Genomic DNA, 14,940 nt, shown 5'->3' with positions numbered 1-14,940 from the left:
GCCTTGACCGTGGGCCTTCAGCAGACTGAGTAACCCCTTGCTCAAGCCAGTGACCTTGGGTCCAAGCTAGTGAGCTTTGTTCAAACCAGATGAGCCCGCGCTCAAGCTGGCGACCTTGGGGTCTCGAACCTGGGTCTTCCGCATCCCAGTCTGACGCTCTATCCACTGCGCCACCGCCTGGTCAGGCCTGAGCTGCGTCTTAAAAGAAGAATAGTTCTGACAAGCAAAAACGTAGGAACAACGCATTTTACAGAAAAAGGATGGCGTGGAAATCCTCCCCATGATTTATGGAGCTGTGGGAAATGAGGTCCATGGGCTGGGCTGATTGAAGAGGGGGTCTTGAGCACAGACGAAGGAGAATGACCCCTTTTTTTTAATCATGAGGGTTATCATGGGAGGTTTGAGTTAGGGACTGACTGACATAGTTGAAATAATGCTTTAGAAATAGTAAGCTGACCAGAGAATGCAACACGGATTGGAGGGTGGAGTGCTTGAAGTCATGGAAACCTCTTCACGGCCATTCTGCCTCATTCTGCCTCATACTCCCCCCCCCCCCCAACTCAACCCAAAGGCCAACCGCCAGTAGCACATTCTCGGAAACCCTTTTAATTCACTGTGTTTGTTTTCCATGCTGCTGTAACAGTTTCCCTCAAAGTTAGGATTTAAAACAACACAAACCTGTTATTTTACAGTTCTGGAGGCCAGAAGTCTGAAATCACTTTCACTGGGCTCAAGTTCAGATGTCAGCAGGGAGCATTCCAGGGACAATGTGTCCCTTGCCTCTATCAGCTTCTAGAAGCCACCTGCATTCCTTGGCTCCTGGTACCTTCCCCAAATCACTACAAGCTCTTGTTCTGTCCTCGTATCTCCTACCACTCATCTGATCCTCCTGCCCACCTCTTATAAAGACCCTTGTAATTATATTGGCCCCACCCAGATAATCAGAACAACCTTCCTATTACAAGAATCTTAATTTAATGACATCTGCAAAGTCCTTTTTAGCACATAAATTAACATTCACAGGTCTAGGGGTTAGGACGTGAACGTCTTTGGAGACCATTTTTCAGCCCACCCTAAGTACCCCATCATTTCATACTTTATTGTCCTTAGCCATTCCGTGTTAGCTTTTCCCACTGGTCTCCCCAAAGGCCTGGCTACCTTTGTGTGTCCAAGGGACACAGGTGGGGCCTCACACCTGACACCTCTCACTCAGCAGGCGTGTCTCAATGGAGCAGCTAAAGCCTGTGAGGTATAAAGACACACGCTAGAGGGCGACTGGAGGGAATGGGAAGGAAGCGGCAAGCGTAGAAGAGCTAGTGAAGGAAAGCCTGGAGTTAGTCAAGCTGGTTTTAAACCTGATTCTGGATGACAGAGGGAGGCGCATTACAGAGCCAGAGAGGGTGGTTATTTTCCATGAAGACAACTTGAGTGTGCGTCGTTGACCATGGGACATATCTGGGAGGCAGTTGGAAACACCAAGTTTAAAACAGTAGGAAAAGTACACAGTACAGCGTGGACACAAAGACCCATCGTAACACTAATCTCATTTCTCTTTCAGAAAGGACATCTACCAGACCCACCAAGAACAAGAAAAAAGGTGATTGTCCTATGACTCTCTGCCGGTGTCTCATCTGTCCTATTGCTGATTTTCCATTCCTCTGGCCTTATTTTATAGTGTCTAAGTTAACTGATTCTAATAAAATTTGATTGTATAATGTAGTGTCTTTTGCACTTGCTGCTTTCAAACATGACAGTGTGTGAGGCCAGGACTTCTTTAAGCATTAAAACATTAAACATCGAGGGGAGAATAATCCTTTACAATAGACAGAGAGATAGCGCTGACCTTAGGGGATTATTTCAACCTTGTTGTCTGACATGGGAGACTAACTCATGGGTGGGGGCGGGGAGATCCAGGGCACCCAGAGAGGAGGCAGTCTCATGGCTGCCTCCCAGTCATTACACCTTGGATCCCTTGGGTGGCAGTTGGTGGCAGTCGCTCTCTGCCCCGGGCTGAAGGTGAAAGCTGACGTAGTCATTGTTCCAGACTAGACGAGGCCAAGTCATTTGACAGAGACCCAAGGTCAACAACAGCTCTTGGGGTTCAGGAGGAAGTGAAGAGGTGTTCTTCAGGAAGAAGAGGTGCAGACCTTGTGTCCATTTTATCTTTAGGGCTGTGCCCCAGGGAAGCTGCAGAAGGCCATGGGGTCTGCGGGACATCTGCATGGCACCCAGGACTCTGGGTCCTGTGCTAACTGAGGGCAGTGGGTGATGAGTCCTCCAGCTGAGCCTGTCATTGCAGCTCCAACTCCGACCATGAAAACCAAGGCCAGGCGCCCTGCGTGCACGGCTTCACAACGGCCGCCTTCGGTCTGAGAGCCAGGCGACGGAACTTGCATTGGCCAAACGATCACTGACACACAACTTAATGTTGTTCTTATTCTCCGGTCAGATATATAGACCCATAACAGCGGATGTGAAGTACAGGGAGGGCTGTGGCATGCATCCTTTACGTAAAAAGTCTGCTCCAATGTGTGGTTATTGAAAACATATTCAATACTGTCATTCAATCTTTCTCTGTTTCCTATAGACAATACCAAAGACTGACAGTGATGACTTTATTGACCCATATGTAAGTACTAACTCACACCGGCAACCCCAGAGTAATCCAGGCTTTCCCCTGGGTACATTTTCTGTGTCATTGCTGCCTTTCCCTGAAGCGTGCTCGCACTCAATGGGAACACGTCACTGTGTGTGATGAGCAGAGAGCAGCAGACACCTCACCCGTGTCTGGTAGACAGACTGGAGCTGGGTGTCTCAGTGTGAAAGCACCCTCTCCATTGTTCAGTGGAAACCTTCCCGTTTCCCCAGCAGAGTAGGACCAGAGATCTAGATCACTGGGGTCTCTAGAGATGGGCATGAAGTGGAATGGGCACAGCTGGCCTGTGGATTAAGGGTGAGGACAGCAGCATTTTAAAGAAGGCAGAGGGAAGGGAAGGAAGATCCAAACATCTACTCCATGGTGCGGGCAGAGCTAAAATGGTTTCACGCACTGGACAGAAGGAACAAGCCAGGCCAAGCTGGTTAAGTTCAAGGCGTGGGTCCTGCCATGAATCCTGCAGAGAACTGTATTCAGGGCATGTGGGGCCTTTATGGAGCCCCTGTAGCCCATGCCAACTTCAGTGGCTAACATGAGTGAATAGTAATGGTATGGGTGGGGGATGTAGGTCACTCAGAGAGGCAGGCAGTGACATCACACCCTCTCAGGGCATTATGCCTTGGATCACATTGGGGGGTTGGTCTATGGCCCCTTTCCCCAGGCTGGAGGTAAAAGCTGAGGCAGCCTTGTTCCAGACTGGAAGGAAGGTAAGTCATTCCAGTGACACCCAAGGCTCAGAAACCTTGACCTAGCCGCCTGGAAGGAGTGGTCAGCATCCAGGAGTTTCATCTGTAATGACAAAATGAAGGGACAGTTACATGGCCCCATGTCAGGATAAGCCAGGCCCATGTGGGGATGTGCCCAAGGATGTTGCTAGCAAGTCATTTCACAAATCTTCCTGTTGAAAGGGAAAACGTGTGCAAAGACATCTGGCAGCTTAGAATTTCCTCATAGGGGCTACTTTTGTGGCTCTTCTTCTTCTTCTTTTCTTTTTTTTTTTTGACAGAGAGAGAGAGAGAGAGAGAGAGAGTCAGAGAGAGGGACAGATAGGGGCAGACAGACAGGAAGGGAGAGAGATGAGAAGCGTCAATTCTTTGTTGTAGCTCCTTAGCTGTTCATTGATTGCTTTCTGACACGTGCCTTGACTGGGGGGCTACAGCAGAATGAGTAACCTCTTGCTCAAGCCAGCGACCTTGGGCTCACTCCAACAACCTTGGTCTTCAAGCCAGTGACCTTTGGGTTCAAGCCAGCGACCATGGAGTCATGTCTATGATCCCATCCTCAAGCTAGCAACTGCACGCTCAAGCTAGTGAGCCCATGCTCAAGCCGGTGACCTCGGGGTTTCAAACCTGGGTCCTCTGCACCCCAGGCCAATGCTCTATCTGCTGTGCCTGGTCAGGCTGGTCAGGCTGGTCAGGCTGTGGCTCTTCTTCTTATGTTTAATCTATAAATGGAGAGAATTTACCAACTGAGGTTCAATCCAATTCATCTAAGCTCACTGAACCCGGAGAAGACAGTCTGACTTTTACGATTTGTAACCCTAGAGGCAGGCTACTTTTCTTTGGCTAACTCTATGGTTTCACAGTTAGAACCTCTACATCCTTGTAGCAGAGGACCTCACAGAAGCACGGAGAATGAGATGAGAGATTTAAAAATTGGAATCTGCAACCCTGGCGACAAATTGAAGTTCTGAGCGGGGAAAGGGCAGAATCTATGTTCATTTCCAAGTTCCTGGGTGAATAACAGGATGCTTGGTGAGATAGGGAGCTAAAGAGGGGGGGCAGATTCAAGACAGGAAGACAAGAAATGTGGTTGGGGACAAGGCGGATTTGAGACTTGATGAAAGACATCTAACTGGAGAGGATGGAAAGAGGGCTGGATGTTTAGGCGTTCTGAAGGGGACCAGAGCACGGGTTTTAAGTCTAAGGACAAATCTGGTAGGCGTGGTCATGGGAGTGGTTAAAAGAAGAGGGGATGTAGGACCGAGCCCCAAGCAAATTCCACCCTTCTAAGTGAGGAAGCTCCAAAGAAAGAGGCAGGGTGTTTGGGGGAAAAACCCAAGTGAAGTGTCGCAAAACAAAAGCATAGTTTTTCTAGAAGGAAGAAGTGGAATGGCACTCCCTGTCACCTCCCCACTTCCACACTACCTGCCAGCGTCTCAGCCACCCCGCACTGGGGGGGTCAGCCCCCAAGGGTGTGCGTTATTTTATACCTAGGTCGTCACAAGAGGATATGATTCCTCCTTCTAACCCACGGTGTGGACAGGATAGTTTCATCTATGTGTAGAGCTGTTACCCACCCACTGCGTAAAGCATTTCCCCACCGCACAGTTCTCCTCAGACTTCTCTTTTTCAGCTCAGGTGGTCCCAGAAGGGCCAAATTCTTCTAGACATTTCTCCATCACAGACACCTGACCCTCAGACACAGAAATATTAATATGTAGAGATTCACGTGCTCTTGCCACACAGATCATCACAAGAAAAAAAGAAAAACATATGATTTTCCTCACCCGCCAATGAACTCAGTTCTTGACCAATTCTTATTTTGCTTTATAAAGTCTATCATTTTTAACGTGTGTTTTTCTTTTTTTTAACAAGTGGGGTTTTTTTTCATTTCGCAATACTTAGATGCAAACACTGTCAAATTTTTGACTTCATAAATGAAATTAAATCTGGCTGACGGTCCCACATACGTATTAAGATTGGTGGGAGACCCAGCATCCATCAATCTTGTGGGCTTCTCTATCTCCCCTATGTAGAATAAAGCAGAGGGTCATCCAGGGACCCAGGGGTCGCTGTTATCACACACCCTGGTCATTCAGAGGTGGTGTCTCTGCACCTCACATGCCGTGCTGAGTCATGGGGCATCTTCCCCTGGCTCCCAGAGCTGAAGAGCTCTGACCTCCCTGACATTCACCTGGTCATCTGTGCCATGGTCTTCCCAACCGAGATACTGTCACAGGTCCAGGGGCCCACCAGGCACAGAATCCATAGTCCAGGAATTCCTTCAGCTTATGAGAAATTTACGGTTGAAAAAAATGGGATGCAGTGATATCTCCGAAGTTTATTCTATCACCTCAGTAAATCACTCCTTGATCAGTTAATTTAGGTGCTGCAATACAGACAGCCAGATAAGACACCTGTAATCCTGAGCCAGACTTTTCAAGTGGAATAATAAATTTCTCAGGTTAACTTTAACTCATCCTTTTTGGTTGCTAGCTGAATCTCTGTCTTCACCGGGACAGAAAACTTTCCTGATCCAATACAGCCACTTCCTCTTGAAGTTCATGGCAGACCAGATGCCTTCTTCTGAAATCTCTGCTCAGTGTTGTTTCTTCATATTCTGAGGAGAGAAATTTGCAGGTGTCACCCTGGAGCAAACAAAGTCCGTGTGTCCTAGAGTGCCAACACGTCTACGTCCCGGAGTCTCACTGGTCCCAGTGATGTCTACGTCATCTCCCCTTCTAGCCACAGAACTCAAACCAGTGTGAGGTGTGCCGTCAAAGAGGAAAGCTGTTCTGCTGTGACTCCTGTCCAAGGTCCTTCCATGAGAAATGCCACATCCAGCACATTGACCCCGACAGGTTGGTGAGACCCGGCCGGTGCTTGCCCTTCCTCCTTGCGGTCCAGCTCTTCCCACCCTGCACACTCAGCCTGCGAAGTGTGTCTCTGCTGGTGTGTGTCCTGATGCCGAGGGAACAGGGTCCTTAGATATCAGGATCCAGAAATACGATCCTGAGCTATTTAACCGTGCTGGCAGCGGTAGATTCATGGGAAGCCAAAACTCCTCAAGTGGTTGTGAAGTGTAATAGAAAGAGGGGTCACCACCATCTCCCCCGCGTGGTTTCCCAACCCACGCACTTTGAGAGGGTGATGACATCATACATCAGCTGCTAGTTGAAAGCGTATACCGCCTGCCTTGGGAACATCACAAAGCTGGCCACGCTGGGGCTGTGATGAGTCTTCAAATGGCCTTTCCTGCAGTTCTGTCAAATCAGCTGACCCTGAGGGACAGGGTCCATGATAAGACTTGTGGATTCTGAGGCTGAGTCCACTTTGCTGTGAAATGTATCCTAGGTCAGAGGTGGCGGTGCATAGGCTAACACAGACATTGATAAGGTATCTGTAAGTGGTAGTGTGGGCAGAGGATGTCTACCAGGAATAGGTGTGTGTCCTTGAGGACAGAGCATTGCCCTCCATAAGGGGAGGGTTCTAACATAACCCACCTGCTCTCAGGTTGCTCCTGGGGAGTGGTCCCACCCCAGAGATTCAGTGTAAACCTCTCTAGGCAGCTAGTCTACAGAGGCAGAGAACAGATCTACTTTTTTGTTGAACCCACAAATAGTCCCCATCCCTGCATTGTGGGCACTTTGTAATGGGCTTCTTTTTTTTTTCCAATTACCATTGACATTTGACATTATATTAGTTTCAGGCATACATAGTAATTAGGCATTTATATAACTTACCTAATGATGCCCTCAACAAGTCTAGTACCCATCTGACACCATACACAATTATTACAATGTTTTTTACTATATTTCCTATGCCGTACTTTACATCCTCACAACTGTTTCTATAACTGACAGTTGGTGCATCTTAATTTGTAATAGGCCTCTTGAGAAAGCACTGGGTGGTCCAGGAGACAGGCTAAATAACATCTCTAAGATAATCATCATAGCCACTTGGTTATGGAAAGCCGGTAGAGAGGATTCCAGGGGCAAATAGAACATCTGGCACTCTGCTGATAGATTTCCTTCGCAAGACTTCTCTGCAAGCACAGATTCTAGGTAGAGATATGGCACTGCCAGGGGAGAGGAGCCCTATGGTGGTGTGACCTCTGCTTATTCAGCTAAGTTGAGAGACTGAGAACTGATCTGACTTTTCCTGCAGCCTGGCGTTCATCAAGGCCCAAGACTGCAGTGCGGAGTCTTGGCACTGATTGCCAGTACTGGACCGTGGCAGACAGGGCTCCGCACCACACTCCTACGGGCTCAGATGGGAACCCTATGGTTTGAGGTGAAGGCGAGTCCGTCACCCGTCGTGGCACCTAACTCAACAGACTGTCAGCCCTGCCACCACGACTTAGCAGGGGTCCCCAAACTTTTTACACAGGGGGCCAGTTCACTGTCCCTCAGACCATTGGAGGGCCAGACTATAAAAAAAAACTATGAAAAAATCCCTATGCACATTGCACATACCTTATTTTAAAGTAAAAAAAACCAAAATGGGAACAAATACAATATTTAAAATAAATAACAAGTAAATTTAAATCAACAAACTGACCAGTATTTCAATGGGAAATATGGGCCTGCTTTTGGCTAATGAGATGGTCAATGTGCTCCTCTCACTGACCACCAATGAAAGAGGTGCCCCTTCCAGAAGTGCGGTGGGGGCCAGATAAATGGTCTCAGGGGGCTGCATGCGGCCCGCGGGCCGTAGTTTGGGGACCCCTGACTTAAGGGATGGGTGTCTTTGGCAATTGAGCCTAAACAAGATTCTCATGTGGAGGGGCCTCAAAGAGAGAAGCTGACCTCATGTGGAAAACCGTAGTCCTGCTTGCACACAGGACTTCAACAGCTGTAGGAGCCTGACCTGTGGGGGTGCAGTGAATAAAGCATTGTCTTGGAATGCTGAGGTTGCTGGTTCAAAGCCCTGGGCTTGCCCAGTCAAGGCACATATGGGAATTGATGCTTCCCGCTCCTCCCCCCCCCCCTTTTCTCTCTGTCTCTCTCCTCTCTATAAATGAATAAATAAAATCTTTAAAAAAAACAAAACAAAACAGCTGTAGGAAGGAGGGCGGCTTCCCAGAGAGCTCGCCCTGCTCACGTATGTCCTGCCTCTCAGGAACCCATGGCACTGCATCTTCTGCCAGATGAAGGCTGTTCAGGAAAGATTCCCAGGAACTCCACCACGTCACCGGGAATCGGAGGTCCTGGAGAGGCCGATGCTGCCTGAGGAGCAGCTGGTGAGTTGCCATGGGAGACTACAGCCCCCCCCCCTTCCTGTCCCGTTGAGAGAAGCAGCCCAGCCGTGCAGGGGCTGAAGGAATGGAGCCCAGGCAAGCTGCCGGCCCTCACGGCGCTCTGACCCCAGGACCTCACACCGAGATCCGTATTCCAGAGGAAGTCCTCCTCCCGCGCTTGTTTCAGAGTCCGCAGGCTCGGCAGTTGTGCGTTCTGCCTCCACGTGCGTAAGAGTTCCTGGTCTCTCCAAGCTGCTTTTCACTTAAGATCTCCGCTGTCTTTTGCAGAAATGTGAGTTCCTCCTCTTGAAGGTCTACCGCTGTTCAAAGAGCCTCTTCTTTGCCTCAAAACCACATTATGTAAGTAACAGCAACGAAGCCCAGAACTGGCATTTGTCAAATTTGCGATGTGTGTGCAATGGGGACGCGCTGCCGTTGTCATTGCCTTGTTGATGGATGTCCCAGTCAGCTCAGTCAGCCCTTAGCAGCTTAGGCTGCGATGACAAAGTACCACAGACTGGGTGGTTTCAACAGAACTCGGTTTCTGGAAACTGGAATTCCCAGGTCTGGGTGTCACTATAATTAGATTCTGGCAAGAGCCGTCTTCAGGCTGCAGACTGCCAACTTCATGTTGTGTTCTCACATGGTGGGATCGAGAAGAGAGCTCCATGGGGTCCCCTTTAATAAGGCACTAATCCCGCCCTGGCCGGTTGGCTCAGCGGTAGGGCGTCGGCCTGGTGTGCAGGAGTCCCAGGTTCGATTCCCGGCCAGGGCACACAGGAGAAGCGCCCATCTGCGTCTCTACCCCTCCCCCTCTCCTTCCTCTCTGTCTCTCTCTTCCCCTCCCGGAGCCAAGGCTCCATTGGAGCAAAGATGGCCCGGGCACTGAGGATGGCTCTGTGGTCTCTGCCTCAGGTGCTAGAATGGCTCTGGATGCAACAGAGCGACGCCCCAGATGGGCAGAGCATCGTTCCCTGGTGGGCATGCCGGGTGGATCCCGGTCGGGCGCATGCAGGAGTCTGTCTGACTGTCTCTCCCCGTTTCCAGCTTCGGAAAAATGAAAAAATAAAATAAAATAAATTAGGCACTAATCCCATTGACAAGCGCTCCACCCTCATGACCTTTTAAGACCATCACACTGAATATGGGGAGTCCAGATTTCAGTAAATGAGTTTTGGGGATGGGACATAAACACCCAGCCCATAGCAGTGAGAGTCTGCAGAAAGTAGACTTGCAGCCATGCTAATAGCCTACCCTTTGACACTTCCGTCCACAGAATAAAGAGGCACTTCGAGGCCTGAACAAGTGCATGTGGTTGAACAGAATCAAGGTCAAGTTGAGTAGGAAGTCGTACCCCAAGGTGAAGAGGTTTGTGAGCGACATGCGCCTCATCTTTCAGAACCACAGGATATTGTACAAGGTACGTGGCTGCCCCGGCATTCCTTTGTCTTTCCTTTAAGTCACTTTGCCTTTCACGGTCTTGTAACAGGGAAATTCCTCATCATCCGGCAAGCCCGCACAAGGAAAAATCCCGAGAGGATTCTAAAAGCCCCCTGGTTTACTGAGAGGAAAAACGACGAACCAGAGGGGTCATTGCCAACATTGCTTTAGGACCTCAGGGTCTGCTCACCGCCAGATAGGTGATTTTCTCCCACAGAGAACAGTAGACTGCAGACCTAGTCCCTTCCACAGGAAACATAAGTGCTTTTTAAAGGCAACTAGGGTATCCTTTCTCTAAAGGAAGATGCCAAATCAAATTTCTCAGATTTCAAAATAGTGGATTTCTTCACAGCCAAATTCCCTAAATGCTGCATCAGAGAGTTAACAAGGACTGTCTCAAGGGGTAAGAATGAAGGGAAAGGAAGGCACCTCGAATTTGCTGTCGACATTACCATATTATCCTATTGTTATAAGTAATACGTTCTGCGCGAATAAATTGAATTTTGTCAAATTAAATCAATCAGTCGATTTCTGATGAAGAGTTAGGCTGCAATATAGTAGTACTAGGTTTGCTTCTCTGTCTTTCAAATTAAGAGAAATGATCGAGCTATCAGGGAACATAAGCTATTCTTAACTGGATAAAGTCTCACGTGACATTCGGGGCAGCCTACAGTGAAGAGCTGGGTTATCTGAAACTTTGGGGAGTCTAAGCTCATTGGCAAAACTATTATTGTTTTTGTCTTGGCTTTTTCAGGCCCATAAATTCATCATGCTGGGACTTCAACTAGAGGCCAAGTTTGAGAGTAATTTCAAAAGTATTTTTGCAATCCAGGAAATCAACAGACACCGTGCTCGGCCCACGCCCTTTGTTCTGTGATGTTGTCCATTTCTGCCGGCCCCTTCAGAGCCCCAAGCAGTACAGGGGAAAGTGCCTGTGGTCCCCCCAACCTTTCTTCCTGTTGCTGTGGAAACAACATCACATCACACTTCTTTTTTTTTTTTTTTTTTTTTATAAATAAATTTTTATTTTAATGGGGTGACATCAATAAATCAGGGTACATACATTCAAAGAAAACATTTCCAGGTTATCTTGTCATTTAGTTATGTTGCATACCCATCACCCGAAGAGAGATCGTCCTCCGCCACCCTCCATCCAGTTCTCTCTGTACCCCTCCCCCTCCCCCTCTCCCTCCTTCCCTCCCCCCACCCCCCATAGCCACCACACTCCTGTTCATGCCTCTTAGTCTCGCTTTTATGTCCCACCAATGTATGGAATCCTGCAGTTCCTGTTTTTTTCTGATTCGATTATTTCACCCCGCACAATGCTACCAAGACTCCACCATTCCGCTATAAGTGATCCGATGTCACCATTTCTCCTAGCTGAATAATATACCATGGTGTATATGTGCCCCATCTTCTTCATCCAGTCCTCTATTTTTTTTTTTACAGTGATTAAGAGCCTTTAAGCAAACTCTTGGCGAATACAGCAAGAATCCATAAATGAGTAGTGTCCTTAACATGTTCCCCAAGTCCAAGTTGACCCCATCACCATACCAAATCCCTGAAAAATGCAACCCAACCACAGTTCAGTCTGTTAGGAGCTGTCACAGGGAGCAGGAGTCCAGGAAAGTTCCCCACAGGAAAAGTCCGCATGGCACTGGAATTGTTGTCACCATTTTATACTTTGCAGCTCATGTCCAAGTCCCAATGACCACTGCTTCTAGCTGGTAATGATTCAGGTAGACTGGAAAAAGCCATTTGCAGCATGCGTGGATATGGAGCTCCTGTTCTCCTCTGCCTGGAGAGTTGAGACCAGGTTGCTTTTCCCTGGAGTTCTGTGGCTGTGGCCTGGTAAAGAGAACCTTGGGATACACTAAGCTTGGTGGCAAAGGTAAATTCATAATACAAGTTGGCAAAAGGAGGAAAGAGAGCTCTAAATTAAGAGTAGGTCCCAGCCTGAAATATGAGTGGAGCATTGAGGTAGGAGGGATAAAGGAAACACTATATATTAAACAAAGCAGCAGAAAATAGGACTATCAACACCCACAACAGAGATCTTTGAGGGAAGAATAAAAAACCTGACTATTCAGGCAAGACATAGTTAAGTGGCCCTTGTGCAAATGAGATCAGTTTACCTGCTTCTTGGAAGAAATACCCTAGGCTCGTCCACAGTGTCGTAGATGGGGCCGACGGCCCTGGGCACCTTCAGCCTTCAGTGGCAAACCCCAGCTTTCTGGGCAAAGTTAGGTCATAGGTGGCTGGAGCAGGGCTGGAAGAGACTGAACCCTCCCTTAGAGGAGCGAGGGGGAAGCCCACCTTCCAGTGTCCCTGTTTCCTCACAGCAGAGGCGTGTAAGCCTGGCAGGCTTTAGCTCAATGACCTTCCTTTCCACTATTGAAGCAGGACCCAGATGGCATCCTATGAGACCCCTTTGGGGTGTTGGAGCCTTTAAGGGTGTATCCTAAAAGCTGGTAGTTCCCCCTGATCTCTATTGGGCTTTTTCTGCCTCTAGGTATCTTAAGAGCCATTCTCAGAAGATCTCGCTGAGGGGTTTGAGGATCCCCATCCGCCTATATAAATCTTTTCCATATATCTGGAGCTATTTGGAAAAAAGACAGAACAGTGTTATTAGCTAGATCTAATAAAGAAGGTAGTAGTTTGCAGGCGAAAAAGATTTGGTGTCTCCTGTTCATCAGCATTCAAAAGAAATGTAAATTTTTTTTTTTTTTTAAGTAAAAAGCATGATATGGTAGACCCGTTGGAGTCATTGGCCTGGTGTGCAGGATTCCCGGGTTCGATTCCCGGCCAGAGCACACAGGAGAAGCGCCCATCTACCTCTCCACTCCCTCCCCTCTCCTTCCTCCAGGCCCCCCTCCTCCCGCCCGCAGCCAAGGCTCCACCGGAGCAAATCCACCCCGGGCACTAAGGATGGCCCCATGGCCCCCGCCCCAGTCGCTAGAATGGCTCCGGTTGTAACAGAGCAACAGGGCAGAGCATTTCCTCCGGTAGGCATGCCAGGTGGACCCCAGTCAGGCGCATGCAGGAGTCCGTCCGACTGCCTCCCCATCCCCATCCTCAGAAATATACAAAAAATAAATAAATAAAAGAAAAAATACTAAAAAAAAAAAAAAACACAAAAAGGGGGGGGGGCATTCCCTTGTGCTAAAGCTCCAGGGAGCATGGAGTGAGCTTGAGTATGTCCTATGAAACATGGAGCTCTATGTTTACTTATAAGTCTTTGAAGAAGGAGGAACTGCTGAAATAGTTTATCAGCATTTGTCCCTAAGACAGCAGTCTTTATAGTGGAAACACCATAAGTAAATATTTGCAATCTGTAGATTAAGGGGGGAATATGGCAAATGATGAAAAGCCATGATCTTTGTGCCCCTCCCCTCCCCAACACCCTCCCTCTCCTCCCCCCACCCTGTAACCCCAACACTGTTGTTCATGTCTCTGAGTCTCATCTTTATGACCCACCTATGTATGGAAACATATAGTTCTTAGTTTTTCTCTGATTTACTTCTTTCACTCAGTATAATGTTATCAAGGCCCATCCATGTTGTTGTAAAAGATCCTATATCATCATTTCTTATGGCTGAGTAGTATTCCATAGTATATATATACCAAAGCTTTTTAAGCCACTCGTCCTCTGATGGACACTTGGGCTGTTTCCAAATCTTTGCTATTGTGAACAATGCTGCCATAAACATGGGGGTGCATTTCTTCTTTTCATACAGTGCTATGGTGTTCTTGGGGTATATTCCTAACAGTGGTATAGCTGGGTCAAAAGGCAGTTCGATTTTTAATTTCTTGAGGAATCTCCATACTGTTTTCCACAGTGGCTGCACCAGTCTGCATTCCCACCAGCAGTGCAGGAGGGTTCCCTTTTCTCCACATCCTCGCCAGCACTTATTCTGTGTTGTTTTATTGATGAGCGCCATTCTGACTGGTGTGAGGTGATATCTCATTGTGGTTTTAATTTGCATTGCTCTAATGATTAGTGATGTTGAACATGTTTTCATATGCCTATTGGCCATCTGTGTGTCCTCTTTGGAGAAGTGTCTATTCATTTCTTTTGCCCATTTTTGGATTGGATTGTTTGTCTTCCTGGTATTAAGTTTTACAAGTTCTTTATAAATTTTAGTTATTAGCCCCTTATCAGATGCTATGTCAAATATATTCTCCCATTGTGTAGTTTGTCTTTTTATTCTGTTCTTGTTGTTCTTTAGCCGTGCAGAAGCTTTTTAGTTTGATAAAGTCCCATTTGTTTATCCTGTCTTTTATTTCACTTGCCTGTGGAGACAAATCAGCAAATATGTTGCTGCGAGAGATGTCAGAGAGCTTACTGCCTATGTTTTCTTCTAAGATGCTTATGGTTTCACGGCTTACATTCAAGTCTTTTATCCATTTTGAGTTTATTTTTGTCAGTGGTGTAAGTTGGTGGTCTAGTTTCATTTTTTTGCAGGTAGCTGTCCAGTTTTCCCAACACCATTTGTTGAAGAGGCTGTCTTTACTCCATTGTATTGTCTTACCTCCTTTGTCAAATATCAGTTGTCCATAGAGCTGTGGGTTTAATTCTGAGTTCTCTGTTCTGTTCCATTGATCTATGTGCCTGTTCTTATGCCAGTACCATGCTGTTTTGAGTACAATGGCCTTATAATATAACTTGATATCTGGAAGTGTGATACCTCCCGCTTTTTTCTTCCTTTTCAGGATTGCTGAGGCTATTCGTGTTCTTTTTTGGTTCCATATAAATTTTTGGAATATGTGTTCTATATCTTTGAAGTAAGTCATTGGTATTTTCATTGGTATTGCATTGAATTTATAAATTGCTTTGGGTAATATAGACATTTTAATAATGTTTATTCTTCCTAACCATGAGC

The 14,940-nt window shown here is 47.3% G+C and overlaps 1 protein-coding gene across 9 annotated transcripts in view; it reads left to right on the top strand.

Moving 5' to 3' along the window:
- The window catches only part of LOC136337878 (nuclear autoantigen Sp-100-like), a 77,928-nt gene extending 66,822 nt beyond the window's left edge, over nucleotides 1-11,106 (top strand). For 6 of the 9 annotated variants that reach the window (XM_066279786.1, XM_066279788.1, XM_066279784.1 and 3 more), the window contains 7 exons: nucleotides 1,559-1,597; nucleotides 2,588-2,629; nucleotides 6,124-6,239; nucleotides 8,500-8,620; nucleotides 8,906-8,977; nucleotides 9,894-10,037; nucleotides 10,812-11,106. In XM_066279786.1, coding sequence (XP_066135883.1) covers nucleotides 1,559-1,597; nucleotides 2,588-2,629; nucleotides 6,124-6,239; nucleotides 8,500-8,620; nucleotides 8,906-8,977; nucleotides 9,894-10,037; nucleotides 10,812-10,934 — 657 coding nt within the window. In that variant the 3' untranslated portion in view covers nucleotides 10,935-11,106. The other 3 variants (XR_010731891.1, XM_066279791.1, XM_066279792.1) reach the window with 3 other exon arrangements.
- The last annotated feature ends 3,834 nt before the right edge of the window (nucleotides 11,107-14,940 follow it).

Source organism: Saccopteryx bilineata, chromosome 5, assembly GCF_036850765.1.
Source record: "Saccopteryx bilineata isolate mSacBil1 chromosome 5, mSacBil1_pri_phased_curated, whole genome shotgun sequence".
In the NCBI taxonomy this organism is placed as follows: Eukaryota; Metazoa; Chordata; class Mammalia; order Chiroptera; family Emballonuridae; genus Saccopteryx; species Saccopteryx bilineata.
This window is presented reverse-complemented; position numbering and strand designations above follow the sequence as displayed.